General features: G+C 45.5%; 2 protein-coding genes across 2 annotated transcripts; both read right to left on the bottom strand.

Moving 5' to 3' along the window:
- Positions 1-3,217: 3,217 nt before the first annotated feature.
- LOC122612892 (toll-like receptor 7) lies at positions 3,218-9,311 on the bottom strand. Its single transcript, XM_043786761.1, has one exon. It carries the CDS (start codon positions 9,309-9,311, stop codon positions 4,941-4,943), a length of 4,371 nt encoding a protein of 1,456 aa, XP_043642696.1. The 3' UTR covers positions 3,218-4,940.
- A 10,978-nt stretch (positions 9,312-20,289) lies between these two features.
- On the bottom strand, positions 20,290-20,765 carry LOC122614322 (general odorant-binding protein 56h). The gene is made up of 2 exons (XM_043788884.1): positions 20,697-20,765; positions 20,290-20,640 (listed from the first exon to the last, which is right to left on the bottom strand). The coding sequence occupies exons 1-2, from the start codon at positions 20,748-20,750 to the stop codon at positions 20,290-20,292; spliced, it is 405 nt and encodes a 134-aa protein (XP_043644819.1). The 5' UTR covers positions 20,751-20,765.
- Positions 20,766-21,522: the final 757 nt, after the last annotated feature.

Below are 21,522 nucleotides of genomic sequence, written 5' to 3'. Positions count from 1 at the left end.
CCTGGCTCATTAAACCGGTTTTTCCAGCTCCATTTCCCATTTCCCCCGGCCAGCGAAGCTCGCACTTTAAAGCTTTTCAGCCCCACAGCGAGATATTGATTTTCTAGTTTCCCAAGATAAATAGTTACGACAAGAGTATCTCTCTCAAAAAGAGGCATCTCTGGGACCCGAATCCTCGCTAGAATCAGTTGGAATAGGTGACCCTTAATTTGTAATTGGTTTGAACCCACGGCAGGGCTGAGTTGAAAATTTAACCCAGAAACAACAAGAAGAGGACACAAGTGTTACAGTTTTTTTTTTTTGTTTTTATTGTTGTATTGTGGAAAGACAACAAACAGAAATTAAAACACATGTGCACAGGACGCAGGCAGGCAAACAAACACACAGCAACCAGAAACACATGCAAATACATACACCGCACCGAGTGTGACTCCTTTGGGGTATTTTCTTTTCGGTGGAGTAAATGAACCCAGCAAGCCAAAACAAATAATTACGCCCCAGAAAAGCAACAACAATGGGTGGAGAAGGGAGGAGGGAGGACACCAGCCAGGATAAAGCATAAATGTCGTCTGCCGTCCTTTCAGTCCTTTCCGTCCTGGTTTTCCCCCCCACTTTTTCTGACTTTCCCGCCGTGTTGAATAAATGCTGACAATGGACGTGAAATTATGACAAACTCACATGTACGACGAGCCAGCAAGTATACGAGTATGTATGTATATATATTTAAGGACATATCTGTGTGGCTATATGTATGTATGTAAGGTCGTTCAGTTGCTGGAGCAATTCATTTGTTGGCACTTGCGACATTTGCGTTCTGGCCGCATTATATGGCTTATTATAAATACAGGCGAAAAGTTTTAGAAAAAGGTTAATTACGTGGACTAGAGCCAGAACTCAAAGTGTGTGGCAGCACTTTTCCACAACTCTGTTGCCAAGGCGCATCATGTATGAAAATCAATTGGGCTTGTAATTTTTCACAATTGTTCAACAATTCATGTGTTTGAAAACATTGCTCAATCTGGACGTGTATAATTAAAAGTGACTTACGTTGTTTTTTATGCCAAAAAATAAAACAGTGAAATATGTGAGCCAAGTCCCACGCAAAAACTTCAATCATTGTCTGGCCTAAATTGATTTTCCCCGAAGTAAAAGATATAAAAGCGGAATAAAGGCCCAGAGACACTTTGATTTGCAAGCTGTCAGAATGAACTTATCACCTTGGCGTCGTTGCTTATCAGCTAGAAATTGAAAATTGCCGCCTATATAGTAGATATATATGTATATATATATAGGTGTAAATATATAGAAAAGCCTGACCAAGCATTTCGTTTCAATTTTCCCGTTGCGCGCACAGATTTATTTGCCTATTTCTGTGCGCTCTACCGACGAAAACGTGACGAAAAGCGTTTTCCCAGTTTTGCCCCCGCACACAAAAAGATATATATATATGTATATACGAATATATATGTATATATATCTGACTGAAAGCTGACATTGAGAGGAAATCTGAATGACTGGCCCACATTTGACATTGCCAGCTTTTGCCAGGCCAAGGCAAATATTTAGCCGGACCTTTTTTATTACATTTAAATAATTTGATTGCAAGTGTAGGGTCCTGGGCATTTAAACTTGCCCCTGAGAACTGGGCCCTTTATCGGGGAAACAGTTTTCAATTCAATTTAATTCACTTTGGCCCTTCTCTGTGTGTGTGTGTGTGTGTCTGATACTTTTTTATTTAATTTTTTTTCCGCACTCTCTTTTATTTCTTGCAGCATAAAAATTTATTATCATAATAAGCGAGCAAAGGCCGATGTATCCTATACATTTTTTCACCGCCCCCTATGCCACACGTATGTAGTATGTGAGTCGGCAGCAACCCTCGATGTTTTTTACGACTGTTTTGTTTTTGTTTCTGTTTCTGTTTTGATGGAAATCCGATATTTGCAACACGTATTGAATTTTGATCAGGCAATATGAAATATCTTTTTGCCAGGCTTCTGCTTCTACTTCTGGTAACTTCCTTGGAAAAACTAGAGCATTGATTTAAAGAGCTGGCTATTGATTTTACTGGGAATTGGGAAGAAAAGCGCTGGGGAAAAACCCTCCCCGGGGAAAATGCCACTCGACAGCAGATGCGTATCTGCAAACAATTAGGAAATTGTTAAATGAAATTTTCCAAAAATTCCTTAACTAGGGCTTCCGATTTTTCCACCACCACCCCCCAAAAAATTCTCTTTCCCCCCATCAGCATTCTAGATTCTAGGTACACAAGTGTTGCATTGTATCTTTGCCCGGTTGTGTAATTCTATTAGTTACAAGTTGTGTGCAGTGCGAAACGCTTCTTCTGTTCGAGAAAATTAAAAAACTTTGCAATTGCAGATGCAGTTGAATGGGGGTCCCCCCTCCCCCCTCACCGACTCAATAAAAGCGTTTCCCCCATTTCTTTTGATTTCCCCAACTGTATGGCAATCGAAATCGAGTGTAGTCGATATGAGAAATTGAGAAATACCGATACGGATACGGATACGGAAAACGAAGTTCCTCGATTTGTTTCACCAGTATTTACAACTCTGTGGCCCTTGAGCTCGAGTTGGCCCGGCATAAATGCCAAAAGCGTCATAGAAATCCACTCCAGCCCAGGTACGAGTGTGTTTCTGTTACCCTTCAAATGGAAACAGCCATCATTTAACCGCCAGACAGATAGACATGGAGACTGAGAGACTGAGAGGCTGAGAGACTGGGAGATAGGGAAGTTGGGTTTTCGAGGCGCTATAGATGATGATGGACCATCTGAATTGGATGGAAAAGGGGGCTGATTTGTATGGTACTTGCGTAGCTGCGCATTTGTGTGTCGGTTTATATACATACATGCATATACATACATAGAGAAAAAAAAATGATTTATCACTCTGGCGGCTTGTAGCTGAGCTACGTTTGTCCGTTGACTTTGACGGGCCGCCGACCGAAAACCCCTCCTCCGCGGACGCCCCTGCAAATGCGTGAGGATTACAAAACAGCAACTCATGTGCATGATGAATTAAATTAGCAAAAGCAAAAGCAGCAAAAAGCCAGCTGGAAATGGTAGAGCAATCCCACAATCCCACAAACCATTTATCGACACAGTTTTTGGGTTTTTGTTTTGTTTTAAAAAAGTTGTTCATTTCATTTGCATTGTTCGCTGGCGAAACAGAAAAATATCTTTGTTGTTTGTCGTAATCGTACATAGATTTTTAGATGTATATATAGAGTATATAAATAGTTGTATTCACAAAATTGAATTATCCATAGGTTATACAATTATATTAGAGCTGCACTAGAACTAAACTTAGAGCCAATCGACGTATATTACAAAATGATAAAATTAAATAACAGTTTTGGGTTTTTCATATACTGGTACAAGTGTCTTGTGTGTGAGGGGTGCCTTCCTTTTCATTTTCACACCCCTTTTTCTAAATCTCAATAGTTTCAAACTGATTTGCTTAATTAATGACGAGTAGGCGAGTGTGTGTGTGTGTGTGAGTGAGTGTGTGCTGAAATAAATGCTCTTCTGTTTCGTACTTTCTATAGGCAGTTGTTAAACATTTACTCGTATAATATATGCGTAGATATATGCGTACTTGCGAGCATACATATGTATATAAAGTATACCTCATACATAGTAGTTCTTTAATATCAGTAGTTTGCTTTACTTTACACAGTCACGTACATGCAGACACGCACATTGATATATCCATGAATATATGTATGTATGTACTATATATAATTAGCTATGCATATTGTGTATGCGCCGCGCCAGTTTGCTAAACTTTTATTACAATTATCGTTAGTTTTGGTAAGCGTAAGTGTTTAAAATGAGCTTTTCTGTTTCGGATTCTGTTCACTTCACCGCCCATCTACCATCTACCACCATCTGCACATATTATCATTATTACGATGTAGTTATCTTGCAGGTTTGCTCGGTTTGCTAGCTAATTATTTATGCTTTTTACATACAGATTACTTGACAAATGCATTTATCGATTTTACGGCTGCGGCATGCAATTTACATGTGTACTCGAATGTGATTATTGAATTATCCCCATATGGTTATGAATTCCTATCTGTAACTGTTTAAAGGTGTATCTGTATCTGTAGCTGTAACTGTATCTGTAACTGTATCTGTAACTGTATCTGTATCTGTATCTGTATCTGTGTGTGTGGATGTATCTGCATCTGTGTATGTGTGTATATCTATGTTTGGGCAGTAAATACGGTACTGAGAGCTATTTACAAATGGATGCAGGATGCTGGAGATGCGCGGATACATAGCTATTTCGGGTTAATGGCCATTACCAAGTCAATTATTGAACAATCAATTTGGGAATGCAAATGTGCAGCTCGCCCATGGAAACTCCATCTTTATACTCGAGGTACTGGAGAGTCCAACTGATTAAAACCATATTAAAAAGTTATCACAAATTCCCCCCTCGGGCAATTCTCGGCTAAGCAAATGCCAGATGAAGACCAAAAGTTCGTGCTCATGCGAGGGAGAAAACTAAGTTTGGTGTGGTAAAGTTTTGAAACTTTGAAATGGCATTGTAGTAAGTAACATCCCTGCTCTCACTTTCCCTACCCGCTCTTGGATGCACACACACTTGACATGGCCGAGGCCCTCGGCCCACTGCATATGTATCTTGTATCTTGCAGCTTGTATCTTGTATCTCGTTCCTTGGGGCTGTGTGCGCTGTGTTTGTTTAGTTCATCTAAAATGACTTTACACTGGATAAACAAAATAATATACGTTAAAATCTGGCTGGATAGTTTCAACTTCAACTTGCGCATTTCTATTTTGTTTTCCCTCCCCCTGCTTAGCTTAACTCGCACATATATTTTAGTAATTAAGATTATGCACAGGAACCAGTCCCTAAAGAAATCACTGTCACTCTCCCAGAAAGAGGTCCTTACACCAGATACGCCTGGACATGGGGTCCCTGCTGTTGTCCGGACACGGCTGTCGGATTTTGTTGCTGCTGCTGCTGCTGTTGCTGCTGCTGCTGTTGGTGCTGCTGCTGCTGATGCTGCTGCGGCTGCTGATGGGCGGACTGACTCGCCTTGGAGCCCAGTGTGCCGGCCTGGGCCTGCTGCAGATGCAGCTGCTCCCGCTTGGGTCGCCAGGTCTGTGCCCGCTGGGCTGCTTCCATGGCAAGTGCACCCGGTGCGCCCGGCATCATCAGCATGTGCTGCTCGTTGTCCAGGGTCGAGTAGTCCGAGTCGATGCTGGAGTATATGTGCTCGGATGGCGGACGCATCCCGTGATGCTGGTAGTACTGGGCGTGCAGGTGATGGTTGCCACCCGATCCAGATCCCGACTGCTCTCCTCTTCGCTGCGGCCTGGGACTGGGTGTGGCCGTGGTGGCCGTGGAGTAGTTCTGCTCCGCGGGCACAGAGGCATTCACGGGTACGGCTTGTGGCCCAGCTCCAATACCAACTCCATCCGCTGGGCCACAGTAGGCGGGTGGCGGAGCCTGGCGATAGAGCAGACCGGGACTGGCCGGCTGTTTCACCCGCTCGTGGTTGTGGTGGTCCAGCTCCAGCGTGTAGTTGTTGCCCCGGAATGTGGGATAGTCCACGGGCAGGGCGTAGCGCAGCTTCTCCCAGAAGTGGCGATCCGAGCGGCGGATGCGATGCACAGCTGATGTTTTCAGGTAGGGCAGCAGCTCAATATCGCTCTCCGCCTCGAAGGCGACCTCGGGCTCCTCGATGATCACCAGCTTCTGGGGCCTTCCACGCAGGGCATCATGCACGGAGCGTCGTAGCTCACAGCGGGCCCACTCCGTTTGCAGGAAGTTGCGGGTGAGCAGGATGACCACGCGGCGGGAGACCCTTGTCGCCTCCAGGAGCTGATAGTGGGTGGCATCATGGGCCAGGTCGCGGTGCTGTAGACAGACCCTCAGTGGTGGTCGTCCGGTTTCCAGCTGGGCGGCCAAGTGCTGGCACACGAACTCCGAGTCCTTGGCGGAGTGCAGGAGCACGGCATCGTAGAGCTTCTCCGACTCCTCGCAACGTGGTCCGAACACGCGAACGCCGTAATGGGCAAACAGCCAGATCCTCAAGGACTCGCGGAAGGCAAAGACCATGGCGATGACCACGAGCAGGAAGAGAAGAGCCAGTGCAGCGGCCAGCAGGGGAATATACGACTCTGGGATGCCATGCTGCAGCATTGAGCCACCGGAGTAGTAATCAGTGCAGGCAGCACCTGTGGCATTAAAGTCCAGCTCTCTCTTCTCAAGGGATCCCGAGCTCGAGCTGCTATCTTCCAGGGCAGCACTGCCAGTTCCTGAACTGGCGGCCATGCAGTAGATGTCCTGGGCATCCTGGACAATCAGGGCATTATCCGCCACATACGAGGTGAGGGCCTGCAAGAACTGACATCTGCAGCTCCATTGGTTCCTGCCCAAGCTGATGGATTTTAATCTGGTGCCAAAGTGGGTGGCGTGCATCTGCCAAATGGGAAGAGTAACCAGACGGTTGCCATCAATGCGGATTAGCTCCAAGGCGGCCAACGGTGCCAGAGTGGCGTTTTCAATGGTCGTCAGTTGGTTATTCTGCAGATACAGCTCCCTCAATGCGGAAAGCTGCTCGAACTCGTAGCCATGCAGGGTGCGCAGCTTATTATCGGCCAGATGGAGCAACTGCAGCGAGGCCAGGCTGGCAAAGGTGCGATTTTGTATGGCCGCCACCTGGCTGCCATTCACGTAGAGGGCTCGCAGGTTCTTGCGCCCGATGAATGCGTGATTCTTCAGCACAGGGAAGTTGTTGCCATCGAGGTACACCACACTGGAGTCCATGGGAACGCGCCGTGGCAGCTCCGTGGTCTGTTGGCCGCCACAGTCGACCACATTGGTGGACCAGATTTGGTCGTGGTAGCAGGTGCAATTACTCGGACACGTCATCTCGCAGTCGCAGGCATCAAAGTCACAGCAGTGACATAGGGCGAAACAATGCGACTCGTAGCGGCAGAGGAAGTCCTGCGGACGCAGGCCACTCAAAGGACGCACTGCAGCACCGCGGGCGTGGGGCATCACGCACTCAATGTTGGCCATATCCATCACCCTCGGATGCTGACGGGTGGTCAGGTTGTTAATCCTCTGCAGCCAGTCCATGGTGCAGTCGCACTCGAACGGATTACCGCCCAGGTAAAACTCGGGCAATGGCTTGGGTGCCACCACTGGAGCCACTCGCAACTGTTGCAACTGCAGTTTACTCAGCTGATTGGCATACAGATCCACTCGGGCCAGATTTGCCTTATCCACAAAGGCATTGGGCTGCACATTTCCAATGAGATTGTTGTTGATGAACAGCAGCTCTATTGTGTTTGGAATCGACATGGGTCCAATTTCCGTGATGCGATTGTGCGAGGCATCCAGCGTTTTTACTCGAATCTCCTCCTGAAGCTTGTAGTAATTACCGAGCGCCTCGATATAGTTTCCATGGATATCCAGCCATTTCAGGTTCGACGGGATGAATGCGTAATCGAACCACACCAAATGGTTCTCGGAAAGATTTAGCCACAGCAGTGAAACCAGTGTGGCGAACACACCATTTATGTCCGCAAGGAAGTTCCTGTCCAGGCGAATGGCCTCCAACTCGTAGTTCTTGTCGAAGGATCCCCGCTCGATGCTCTGGATGCGGTTCTTGGCCAGGTTCAGAACACTCAGCCTGGGCAGATCCTGGAACATGCCCACGGTGATATTGCCAATCTGGTTGTCTATCAGCCGCAAGCCCGTCAGCTGGTGCAGATTCTTAAAGCTCTGGTTGTCGAACGTACGGATCTGATTCTCGCCCAGGTCGAGAGTGCGCAACATGGCCAAATCCTGCAGGGCACGAGGTACCTCATTCAGTTGGTTGGAACTCAGGTCCAGCTCCTTCAAATCCGAGCAGTTTTTGAACACAGCAGGCTCGACCACGCTGATGAGATTATTGTTGAGCGTCAACTTGGACAGTACGTACAGCCCATTAAATAGCTTATCATCCAGGGTGTGCAGGCGATTCTCGGCGAGGTTGAGGGTGTGCAGGTTGTACAACGGCAGGAAGGCATTATCCTCGATGTGGCCAATGGAGTTGTTTCGCAAATTCAGGATCTGCAGGAAGTACAGCTCCTTGAAAGTGCGGTAATCAATGCGAGTCAGCGCATTATGGGCCAGATTCAGCACAATGAGTCGAATAAGGCCGGCAAAGGTGGTGTTATCCACGTGATTGGAGGTCAGCTGGTTACCGGATAAATCCACAACCAAAAGTTGCTCCAGGCGATGGAACAGTCCCTTGGGCAGCTCGTAGAGCTCGTTCTGCTGCAGATGGATCTCCCGAAGTTCCTTGGAACCAGCAAAAAGTCCCTCCGGCAGTGTCTCCAGGTGGTTATTACTCAGATTGACTATCCTCAGAGAAGCTAAACCAGCTAGCGCCTCCCCAGAAAGTTCCGATAGATTATTGTAGGCCAGATTCAGGTGCTGCAATCTGCGTAGTCGGGAAATTCCCCAGCTTTCGCCGATGGATCTCAACTCGTTGTGACTGGCGTCCAGGATCTGCAGTTCACTGCCAGCACTGCCAGAGCCCGCGCCGCAGTTCATGTCTGCGAATCCCAGCTGCTCGGCAGTGCGAATGCGATTGCGGGTGAGATTCAGCACCTGGAGATTGCCCACCGGACAGAGGAAGCCGGAGGGCAGCTGACGCAGATTGTTGTCGCCCAGATCCAGATCGGTGAGTTGTTTCAAACCACCGAGGGAGTCGGGGAAGAGCTCCAGGGTCCTCGTTGGACCCCACTCACTGTTGTGGGTGCTCAGGCGCAGGGATTTCAGCGTGGCCAATCCCTCGAAGGCATTGTTGGGCAACTGCAGCAGCTTGCACGAGTCCAGACGCAGCGCCTCCAGGGTCTGCAATCTGGCGAACACTGCCACCGGCAGTGACGATTCAAAGAGGTAGAGCTCGCTGCACTGTATAGTCAACTGGCTGCTGCCATCGGCGCCCTGCAGATCCAGACCAGGCTGCCGCTCGATGAGACGCAGGGCGCAGTGCACCGCACTGGTGCCGTTGTACGACCAGGAGCACTGGTTGGCCGGACCGCTGTGCTGCGACGGATTGGCCGGCACCGGCGAGGCGGCCGGCACATTGGACAGCAGCGAGGAGTAGTCGCCGGATAGCGATACCGTGGCAGCGGCTCCTGTTCCGGCGCCCAACATCGCGCTGGCACTCGATTCGCTCTCCTTGGGCGCCAGGGCGGACTCGACCGCTAGGCACCAGGAGCAACCGAGCAGGAGCAGCAGGATTGCCGCCATGGTTGTGGGTTTTGTGCTTGGGGGGGGCCTGGGTATCTGTATCTTGCAGATACCTGAAAGGGGTGTAGTTCGCGTGGTTTTCGTGTGGTTTTTTCACTCTTGGTCAATTGACATTTTTCCTGGCCACTGTTTCACTAAGCGCACATTTAAACTGGGTGTATTATTTTCCTTTTTTTTTTTTTGAATTTTTCACATTCAGCGCATTCGTTTAATTTCTCTTTCACTTGTTCTGCTGGCTGTTTCTCTTATTTTCTCCAATATTCTTATTTGGCTAACTCTGCGTTTTGCGAATTGAATTGTGCGTGGCCCACACGTCCGAACCGTACTGCACTCGCACTCGAACTGTTTTCAGGTTTGCCACAAACTGACGGCTGAGTCTCGAGTTGCCGCTTTCACGGACGGCAAAGTATCTCGCAGATACGAACGAATCCGCCGAGCAATGGCGCATGAGCGCTGAAGAAGAGAGCGATTTTAGTAGCATTTACCGCCGCTGCTTGGCGGAATGGCGCCACTGTTCGTGAGAGAAGCTACGAGATGCGAGAGGAAATCGTTTGAGTGAAAGAGATACTTTGAGTGAAGTTGCTGTTTGAATTTGTGAATCAAACGTAAACATTGACCAAGAGCAAATAGCAACTTGAAATTCAATAGGGAATAAAATTGCTATTGTCAATAGGTAGTAATCACATAAGTCAACAATTATAGCGATATTAATTAATATTTTTTAAGGGCTTTATTGACAGGACATGCCGATGTGGCGCAAAGACTAAAAAACTATCACTTAATTTACTGAAATAATTATTTGTAGAATTGAACTGGATTTTAATTTATGAAGCCTATTCTGTTCTACAGCTATAAAATCGCCTGGTTTAAGTTTCAAATCTTATATGCTCCTTTATACTCATATTTGCATTCATTTATATTAGTCTATACTTAAGATTTTTTTATTTAATAAATATTTTTGAAATATTTATGAAGAATTTAAAACTATTAACCAAACAAACCATCAAAACTCCAGACTTCTCGCTCTCTGAATCTCATTCATTCATCTCAGTATCCGTATCTCTGCATCTCGCATCTGAAAACTCTCCCTGCTCTCTTTTACTCAATAGTTTAAGCAGAGATTTCCGTCGAACCAGCGCCCCTCCCCTCGGATACCCCCTCAATCCGGGGAGATTGTTATTGTTACCATTAACTCACACGCGCCGCATGCATATCCGTCGGATACTTTTCTGCTTCCCAGAGTTCTGCATCTCGGCATCTTGTAATTGCCGCAGCTGCAGCTGATAATCAAGCGGCATGCCATTTTGTCAACGCCAAAAGATGTTTAACACATTGCCCCGAACTCTGCACTAGATGAATATCCACCATCCGAAAGATACAAAGAACGCACTACGATGCGTATCTATTTATAGTCTCCGATTGTTTTGAAGAAGAACTGCAGTTTTTGTTTAGACAATTCGAAATACTTACGAGCTACATACGTAGATGGCCAAGGCCGCCTGGCGAAGAGAAGTTCTCGAGTGGCGAGTGAATCATTTGCCACCTCTGGAGTTGCGTACGCAAAATGTAATATTTATGAATACTGCTGCTGCTGCTTCTGCTGCTGCCCCATGCCAACCATAAAACATTCTTTTCGGGGGCCATCGCTCTAACCGTAGATGGAACTTTTGTTTGTTGTATGTGAAAGGAAGTTTCTCTAATGCATTTATTATTCATAAGAACTTTTTCATTAGGAGGCTGGGGCGAAGCAAATGTCCAGTCGGAGAATCCACCCACTTCGACCAAAATACCACCCCCAATATCTGAAGGTCCAGCCTCAGTGACAAAGAGAGCGCATGTAACTAAGTTAGTACCTTTGACTTGAGCTTGAGAACTTGACTCCCTGCTAAGATACAGCACACAGCATTGGCATTGTTTTTTCGAGGTGTCGAAAACTTGTTCAACTTGTTTCCATTTTACTATTTTTCCACATCTCCTGCAGCTGAGTGTGAAAATGCTGGCAAGCTAATATATAAGCACATTTGTGTGTGTGAGTGGCTTCCTGAAATGCTGCAGGACACTTATTTATCGGCCAAGGAGTGAGTTCTGTACTTACAGGGATATTAACTCGGCAAGGAGTAGGATTGTAACTCGGGAAGGGATAAGAATTGCCGAGAGTTAGGCAAACAATGTTTCTTAATATATGTTTACATTGCATTTGAATCACAAATGTTGCTCAGGGGGGATAAATATACAAATGCATCGAAGGAAAAAGAATATCTAAAGTGGCAAGCAGTGCAACTTCTTAAACTGCATTTACATACATATAATTGCTCTATAAAGTAGTGGCAGGTAAGTTTATTATCAAATTTGGTTTTTAATGTAATAAAGATTTTTAGACCATGAATATGAGAGTTCCTATGCGCAACTGGGCTGTTCATATATTCTTCGCTCCCAAATGCGATAGTGTAGCTCAGCGAAACAAAGACATTTCTTGTATTTCTTCTTATTGCGGGTTATCATGGAGCTGTGTAGTTCATACTGCAGCTTATCTCCGGCGATGCCACCATGAAGTCATGTATCTCCCAGATGTCTTCATGTTTGGGGCAATGTTCGGAATGTGTTTATAATATTTATGCCTGCACCCGGGACAGGGGTTATCTGGCTGATATCTCTGCATTTCGAATATTTCGATTTATAGTGCGCAGTTATGACATTTAAATATGCATTAAATTGCGTGATAAATTGTCAGCCTGCCGGACGGCTGGAAGTGCAGTCGCTGATGTATGCATAAATAATTAGAGAGCGGCAATAAAATGAGTTGGCAAAGTTTAATTACTAAAGTGCGACGAGCAGGGCACAACTTTTCGATTAGTAGTGGCTCCGGCAGCCCGGACAAAGTCGATTTCCATGGACCAGTTCTATTATCAGACGCCGGGCTTCAATGCAGGCAGGGTCAGTCAATGGGGAAATTCGTAGTTTTTGGATTGGGGAATGGGAGATGAGAGATGGCAATCCCGAACAAATTGTGAAATGGCAAATGCCGCACAGACCGATATAAAATATGCCGGCTGGACACAGGATTGCTGGCCAAAAGCCGAACTAAAAACAAATTTTCTGGTGCCGCAGCAGCAGCTGAAATTGACAGACAGGGTGAGGAGGATTCCGATTCCGATTCCGATTCCGATTTTTGGGGGTATGGCATCGAAGCGGTTACCGCACAGTGGAACAGCTTTGCCATTTTATTTTTGTATTTTCTATTTATTTTTTTTTTTGAGCCTGTGAACAGCTAGCCATCATAGGAACCGTATCTGCAGCGAATTGATGGAGCTTTTGACAAAGGCAACTCCCCTTTGTCTCCTTTTTGTTCATTAACGGGCTCGTTTTGCAGGGCAAAAATGCAGCATGAAATGCAATCGCTCTGATTGATGAAATTCTCCAAATTGCATCTACTCGCCTTTATTGATGGCTTTGCCGTGACCAACGCAACATGACAACAAACTTTGTCCCAGCAAGTTAATCGGATCAATGTTGGCCAAATGCAGGTCGTTATTCGGCTCGTTTGCTGCCAAATTGGAATTAGAATCCGGCAGGACTTTAAAGTGGTGGCATGTTGCCGGTTTAATCTGGGCATATTTAAGTCTTTCGGATTCACTTACTCAAATGTAAGAACCGACTTGCATTGAAGACCATGGTGTGAGTGTACAAAGAAATCGCTGACTCTGGTATGAGATACTTGTACATCAATCCAGTTTTTGAAAATTACTAAAATTTGAGCGTAAACTTAGAACCACGTCAACAAGTTGATAAACAGTGTAATATACTTTAGTTCCTCATACAAAGTATGAGTGTCGTGCTGCACAACTCCGTTTTGTTTGGCTGATAGCAGGATGCCTGCATCTTGTTGGCAGTTTTCAAGTGTGAAGATTGGGCAGAAAGGAGGGGGGGGCTACCCAGTGTGGAGTCCGCTGCTCCCATGATATAAATTGCACAGCTGAGCGGGCAGCATAATCGCATGCAATTATGCCGCACACAATCACAACAGGCCAACCAACCAACCCGACAACCAACCAACCAGCCAGCAAGAAGTTTGCAAAACTCGCCGGGCAACTCGGGCAGCTCAACTCACGTTAAGTCAACTGGGCTGGAAGTGGCAGTGGCAGTGCCAACAAGCTGGCACTAACAGGTGAGTGGGACGGGCAGAAGATTCTGCATTGGCAGCACAAGATTGGGAAGTTGGGAGGAGAGGAGAAGGTGCTCCTCTTCCTTCTTTTCGACTTTCCCCTGCAAACAATGCAGGCGAGCGAGCTGCAGTTTTTGCTGCCTCTGTTTTGTGTGTTGCACAATCTTGTCTAACTTTGTTTAGTCATCGCCTGGCTCTCTCTTCACTGTGGCTCCTCCGGTTCAGCTTCAGGTTCTCAACCGAGCCAGTTTTCTGCCTTCTGTTGACTTTCGTCCTCATCCTCATCCACATCGGCATCGCCATCGTGGTGTTGCCTGATTTTTGAGACCGCGTTTGCTTGGCCATATTTTGTTTCTTGTGCCGCTTCCCTTTTGCTCTCGATGATTGCAATTGGATGCACAAGCGCAGCGCCTCGTGTGCAGTTTTGATCTATTGATTGTTTTCACCCATACAATCCCTATACAGCCCATACAGTCCATACAGCCCACTCTGGCCTGGCTTTCCGATTTCCGCCTCCGAATCATGGCTACTCGAATCCCAGGATTCGAGCGTAAGCAAATATTGCATTTTGCGTTTTCCAATTAAACTTGAACAAGTGCCGGGCAATCGAAGCCGTATTCAAAGCCTTTTGTCTCCGGGGATTCCGTGCGATGACTGTGCGAATGTGAGTGGCAACAGTGCTTCCAAGTGTTAGGCGACTCTTCGCAAGGAGAATGCAGAAAGGCAGCTGGAAAAGTAGCAGCACAAGGCTGCAACAACTGTAATGGATTTTTCCAAATAGACTTTAACTGCTTTCGGCAAATAACTTTTTAATTTACTACAAATACTTGCAATTCTAGTAAGAACTCAACTTATGTGTGTATATATCTCATAGTCCTACTTTTGCACCTCTGATAACAGCTTTAGAACCATTTTATAGCACCTCTTCTTTCTTTGGTCGAATTTTCTAACCGTACTGCACAAAGTAGGCGGTAAAAAGTAATTCGAGTTTAAAACTTAAGCTGCAGTTAAGCGAACTCATTTGGAAAAGTGTTCCAGAGATACGAATTCATTGCAGCTGCCCAGTTACAGTGTGATATAGCGATGGGCATAAACAACCAGAAGAACCGCCATTAAATTGTGTTCAATGAATAAAACCCCTTAAGCCAAGTAACTATTAAGGCAAAGCCAGGCAGCCAAGTTTTCCCGGGAAAGCGGCAAGTATGAGCCATAATTCCAAGAAGACCGTCGACGAAACAAACTGTTTGGCCGTTGAAAATAATAGCAATTACACACGAGTGGGCCAATAAAACCAGCAACTAGATAGCAGGGATATGGGACATGGCCAGGCGCACTCGAATCGCATTTATGGCACCACTTTAAGAACCCTCCGAAATGGTTCTTCAATCGCTTTGAAGGGATCTGAATGGAGGTGAGGTAGGGGATTCTGGGAGATGGAGTGTGTCTGCAATTTGGACACGTGCAAGTCTGTAGTGTTGGATGGGCTTTGGGGTTTTTCATTTAGCGACTTTCTGAATGGCTGGCTGGTTGACCGCTTTCCCGAGAACTGTTACAAGGCGTCACTAAACTAGTTTGCCGCAAAACACTGCCCAGCACCAAGGCAAACGTATAATAAATTACTCAGAATTTTCATATAGACTTTTCCAGTGGAATGCCGTGCACGTCCATAGCTCGTTAATTCGAAGAACTCAAAAATCATATGTGCGAGTGAGTATTTTACTCCCCTCGAGCAACAAAAAAGCATTCACTCGAACAAATGCCCAAAAACCGAGACAATTAAAACATATATTTTTTTGTGTTATTTCTTTCGCTGGATATTTTTTTTCGATGGACGCCACACGTAACCTTGGCTGCATTTTAATCATCATCCCGGTCCTGCGGAGTTGAGTTTTTGACGAATCTCAACGAGTCGGTTGCACGTGCTCGGTCTCTTCGAGCCACATCAATCAAAAATAATTTATTTGAGAGCGGGCCCAGAAGCTTGGCCATCTGAGATATGGCCAAGCCACGTAGCAGCGCAGGTAACTTGAAGCCAAAATGCATTTTGCTTATTCATTCAAAACTTGTGTGCGCCTTTTCACATTTCTAATTTACGAGCTCGATTTCAACGTGGAAAACTGTCCACAACTAATTGATTTATACCAGCAGAGTGTGCACGGCAAATCACAACGAAAGCATCAAATATTTCTTCTGAAGAATATAAATGTTGTACCCATGGTAATGTGGTAAAGCATTTATGGAATTCAAATATCAACCATGAATAGTACGTGCAATGGGTATGTCACGATTCTGAGCGCCTTAACACTTGTCAGCTTTTCGGCTCAGAAAGGGTTAATACCTTTATCTTGCGGCTGGAATGCTGCCATCTGAGCTCTGTTCCACTTTTCGGCTGGTATTTACAAAATATTTATGCCAAATGTCTGGAATATAGAACAGTAATTAGACATCCCAACAATTGACTGGCTGAAACAGCACCCTCAATCGAACAAAAGAACTTGGTGCGCGTCCATTAAATTTGTCACCCGCGGCTAAGCTAAATGTCAAATAGTACTCACGGCCATTCCAGGATATATACTACACACACTCACTCATACTTACACACACACCCACATACACAGAAACAGACACAGGCACACACACACAGTTTTGCTGGGGGAGAACAATAACAGCATCAATTTGACACGTACAGGCGCTAATGATGGGAATGGCCAGCCAACTGAACGATCGAATCCTGAAGCCTGAATCCGGCGTCCTAAGTCCTGAATCCTGAATCCTGTGCGCTGCGGACAGACCGCTCAACATGCCCACAATTGAACCACCCGGACTTGGTCCCTTTAGGAACTTTGACATCCTGCCGTTTCGAGCATTTGAAATCCTACTCCCAATCCCACTCCCCATTCCACTTCCCATTCCACTTCCATTCCACCGCCAAAATTTCTCTGCTGTCACTTCCTTCTCGGTGGTGTGAGTGGACGTTCTGAGAGTCGACGACTGCCAATTTAATTCCCATTGACAAAATGCACAATTGCCGGACACCATGCCGATTTCTACCCCCTACCTACCCCTCCTGCCATCATACCATCCCACCATCCTACCAATTTGAAATGGCCCATTGTGCGCAATGTAACTGTTCTTGTAATTGTAATTTCTGCTGGTGACAGCCACAGAAACCTCGCACACTTGCTATTAATTATTTTAGAAAATCGCCTGTAATAACAATAAATTTATGCAACCCACTTTCGCAGACGTATGTACGAGTATTCCTCATCGCACACATCATTTTCCACCCACAACTGTTCCATTTTTCACGACATTCAAATATTTGCTTTTCGGCATTGCCAAGGCCAATGGAGAATCGCATATCGAGTGCAATCAAGGCAAATGTTTGCACTGGGCTTTCAACTGTCTGACATCGCAGGGATTTTCCAGCTAACCAATCCCATTTCACAATTCACATTTCCCCGACCTGCCATACCCAACCACTTTCAATTTTGACGGCATATCGATTTAATAAATTTGCGTGCGGCCCTTGCGACAATTTGATTGACAACAAAGTTCGGCCCCCTTAGTCAATTGCTTGATTTGAGTTGGTTAGGCGTGTTTTTTTTCTTATATTTTTTCTGGCATTCTGCGAGGCATCAGATGGCAAAGAGATATGTACACACGATTGCCATTGAGGTAGTTTGGGGAATTGGTTGGGCTTTAAGCCACTTGAGAGTAGAAAAAAGTGAAAAAGAAATCTTTCGACGGCCAAAAGCCACTTCTATGATTACTTAGATCAAAATTTACGCAATTGAGTTGAAGTTTGCAGTGGAATTTGGTTAACTGCAAAATATTGCAGCAATGTTTTACAAAATTCAGAATAATTTATGTAACGTAGTTAAAGTTAGTATACTATTTCTACAATATTTTCAATAATTTCCCATGGCCTCTGCCCAGCCGTTACTTTTGATCAGTTGCTGGTACAACCTGAAATTATATTCATAAATCAAATGCTACTGTGCGATCAAGGCCCATGGACAGAAAATTGTTAACATCCGGGTAATTTAAATAAAATTTCAGTTACCGTGTATCTGCATTTCTATTCAACAGCCGTGGGTTTCCATGGCGGCTTGGAGATTCGAATTGGAACCGAAATAGACGGTGGCGGCAATTAAAATTAGAATTCACCAAAAATGTATATATTTAGGCGCGCTTAATTATGACCCTGCGCCGCGACCCAGGAGCATAATGAAGGTATTGAAAAGGCGTTGACATGCAACCGATAATTAAATTCCGACAATGAGATACACTGCGCCAGTTCCCACATAATAAGGATTTAGCAATAAAACTCTTGCATATGTTAATTCGGGTCTTCAGCGCCCTCCGGGGACTTTTTTCGGTGTGAACCAGGGGGTTCGAGATCGGGGACCTATATACGAGTATCTGAGTATCTGATCGCCGTGCCCGTGCATCTTGAGCGGGACTGTGCCGTTAGTTTTCCCCGAGCGGCAAACGTGCACCCGCACATAATGTGCAAGAACAGCAACTAAAGTGTCAACTTTTCGGGCTGTAAATATTGGACGAACCCCTCCTCCCTGCCATTTGCTTTCTAATTTGGGCGCACGCTCCTCGCCCGAAAAGAGGAAACACAAAAGGGGGTAGGGGAAAGGGGAAAGGGGAAGTAACGCAGCATTTCCGTTTTTCACACACACATTTGAAAGCAATTTTTCAAAATTGAAATTCACTTCATACGACCATGTCTATGGCATATCTATTATTTTCCTATCGCACACCCGTTATCGCTGACAGCGGATCAGCAAATGAGATCGCTACACTGCGATAAAACCAAGCGGCAGGAAAACCCAGCAAGTGTTGAACTAAAACCGAGCATTCGGGGTGACAATTGTGCGGTGCGAGGGCGGGAGAAGGAACTTATCTGCAGAATTAGTTCTAGCGTTTGGAAGTCTCTATCGAAGCTCTGGGATCAAATTAATCCGAAAGCCACCCGGCTGAAACATAGGCAGCATTGTAGCTGCAGATTGACTTGGCAATAAACTACACAGCCGCCACAATATTTTCCGAGCCACCGCAATCGCCTTAGTCATCCCGTCACCACCACCCAGCAATCCTTTTTGACCAGACCAAACCAAACCAGACCAGGCCAGAACAGGCCAATTCAACTATGTATATCCAGCGACTGGCCAACAATATCCCATTGAAAAGCAGCCTGCTCCATCATCATCCGTATCCAACTCCATCTCTATCCCCCACTCGGCTGGCCGGTGTCTTGGTAACTCCAAACAATGAACTCATAACTCAAGTGACACTTTTTAACTTGACTGCATTTCATCATGTGGTATGTATGTACGTCTTGGAGCAGCCCGTCTTGGCTCTCCTTTCTTGTTTCGTCGTAGTCCAACAATATTCAAATTGAGTTTTCCAGTGCAATTCCAAGGCCCCCCACCCAACACCCCTTTCGTCTGCAACTGTAGTCATCCATCGTTGGAAAGTTTTTTGTTGCCTGGTATTTGTTAGTTGATAAAAGGCCAAGCCATTATATGCATGGCCGGGCTGCACAATTTGAAGTGGGTAAAATTTGTATGCATGTGGCTGTCATGACAACGCCCCAAAGTCCAGGTCCCAACTACGACCCCAAACTCCCTTTTTTCGAGTTCTAAACTCCATAGCCATAGCCATCGCCATCGCCATCTCCAACTGCGACCTTTCAATTCAAACAAGAAGCAGGGATTCTTTTTCAAATTGTCATTGCTGGGCTGGGTCCTTCAAAGAATTCTTGGCTTTCTTTCTCAGTTTCTGTTGTCTCATGTCGCTGCCGACTTGTCAACCTGCCGGTCCCGTGGTTCCTCACTCTCACACTCTACTATATACCCAAGTATATCCAAGTATACCCCAAGTATCCCCATCTCTGCCAAGAATGATGCCCGGGAATCGAATCCACTCCGCTCCTCCGGCGGACAAGTGCAACGAACCGCGTTTGTCTTCCTCCATTGCAGGCTGCTGCGGCGTTGATTTATGTAACATCTTCTATGGTTACATTGGCTCTCGATCCCCATACAATCCCCGTTCGCCCCGATTTTCGCCATTAAGCGCAGCTCATATGTTACCCGAAAGGTACGTATATGTATAGATGGTGGGCAGAGGCGGGAGAGTCTCACACGTGAAATGATTTATTAGCGGTAATTGGTGTCACAGTGTTCCAAAGAAAAGGAAAGGATACTCATCCCCACATCCCGCATTCCATCCGCCACCATTCTCGGTTGCCAGGCAGCAGCCCCCCCTTTGTTTCGAAGTTCTCTTTTAATTATCTTGATTTTAAACTTATTAAAATTGACAAATGATTTTCGTAGACAACACACACTGCTGCGTTGGCTCGAAGGAAACAGGTTGTCAATGACGGCTTCCCAGAATCTCGAGAGTTGATAAATCACGGAATGTGGCAGCCAAGTCAACTCTTTAACTCCGGCTCTTCCTTATTTCTGGTAGTTCTTGTTGGCTTATCATTCTGTTTTGACCTGAGTTTTTGGGCTAGGAGTTTATGGGCAATCGTTCAATGTGACGCACCTGGTTAATTATCGATTAGATTATGATAGGCAATGTTCTGGAAATGAAGAAAACTCCTGTGTGATTGCATTATAGACGCAGTTGTATTTAGCTAAATTCCAATTGATTGTCTTTTGGGATTTTGAGATTTTTACATCGACTTCGAAGGTTAAAAGACATGGACTTATCTATACAAATAAACTTTGCTTAAACTTGAACTTGAAGTTTATTTAACAAAATGCAACTAGGCAACGCTTTGGAACCGAAAAAACATTAGTGATGTCCGGGAATGGCCTTGTGCTCCTTGAGGCACATGGTCACCTTGAAGGCGGTGTCGCAATCGTTGCTGCCCTTGATGTCCTTGCAGGCATTCACGCCCGAGGCAATCTCGTCCATTTTGTCCTTGATCTGGGGCACATTCTTGAGGGTGTCGAGCATCGCCTGGGCATTGAACTGGCCATTGGTGAGGTGGCCCTGCTTCTCCATCAGGCACTTGGTGTAGCACTTGAGGTTCTCCTTGGCATTGCTCTGCATCCCGCTGGCCATGAACTCCTTGAGATCGGCCTCCGTCACTTGGTTCGTCTCCATGCACTGCTGCATTATTTGGCGAAAGTCCGGATTACACTACAAAAAAAGATTTCCATCAGTAACACATCCAATTTAGCGTAAAGTAGCAGTACCTGTCCCATGGACATAAGAGCAGCCAGAGCAACACAGAAAAGGGTGAACTTCATTTTCGGTGATATATTGGTTAAAGCTGTTCCGGATTCACTAGAAAACCTCGACTGTTGGTTATTTCCGTGAAACTGACGGCTTTTATACCAGATCAGTGTGAATCGGAATCAGGGGGAATGCAATTAAGGCAATTACACTTTTTGCGAGATGAATCAAAATTTGATTACGCACAATACGGACAATTACTCCACAAACAAATTTCCCTTTTTCGATTGTAATTATATTCCATTATCAGTCCATTTGCCATTTGCGATGTGTGAATGTGGGAGCTGGGAGTTGGGCCAGCAACTTGCTACACAAATCAGCAAAGTTAGTCGCAATTAGTTGCCTGCTCCCCCACAACAAATCAATTATTCATTTATTGTATTTAGATGCGGTCAGAGTTTGACAATTTTTGGGCTTTGTTTGAGCCATTCACACTCGCCCAATTGATTTGCATGCCATTTGTTCTGGCCTCTCTGTCCATTGCCGAATCCCCAATTGATATTTCAGAAGCCTTTTAATCTCACATAATCACCGCAATATATTCGAGGATGCTGACATCGAACGAAGGTCGGCGCTGAATAATTTACCAAATTAGCACAGTTCTAGCAACGAATTTGTAGTAATGTGGTAATCATGAACTTCAGCATTTGTGAATCATTAAATTTATTAAAAATTCAGCTATATTAGTAATGTGCTCAAAATGTTTCATTAGCAGATAAGGTGGCCATTGTGAAACGCATTTAACTTTCTTTGCTCTACTTCCATCGATAAATTTTACAATTATCC

This window comes from Drosophila teissieri, chromosome 2R (genome assembly GCF_016746235.2).
Source record: "Drosophila teissieri strain GT53w chromosome 2R, Prin_Dtei_1.1, whole genome shotgun sequence".
Classification (NCBI taxonomy): Eukaryota; Metazoa; Arthropoda; class Insecta; order Diptera; family Drosophilidae; genus Drosophila; species Drosophila teissieri.
This window is presented reverse-complemented; position numbering and strand designations above follow the sequence as displayed.

Bases quoted from the DNA above. Each gene is read 5' to 3' on its own strand.
- LOC122612892 (XM_043786761.1), bottom strand. From the start codon at position 9,311: ATGGCGGCAATCCTGCTGCTCCTGCTCGGTTGCTCCTGGTGCCTAGCG.
- LOC122614322 (XM_043788884.1), bottom strand. From the start codon at position 20,750: ATGAAGTTCACCCTTTTCTGTGTTGCTCTGGCTGCTCTTATGTCCATG. The intron at 20,641-20,696 runs GTACTGCTACTT...CTTTTTTTGTAG, and splicing joins CTCTTATGTCCATGGGACAG to TGTAATCCGGACTTTCGCCA.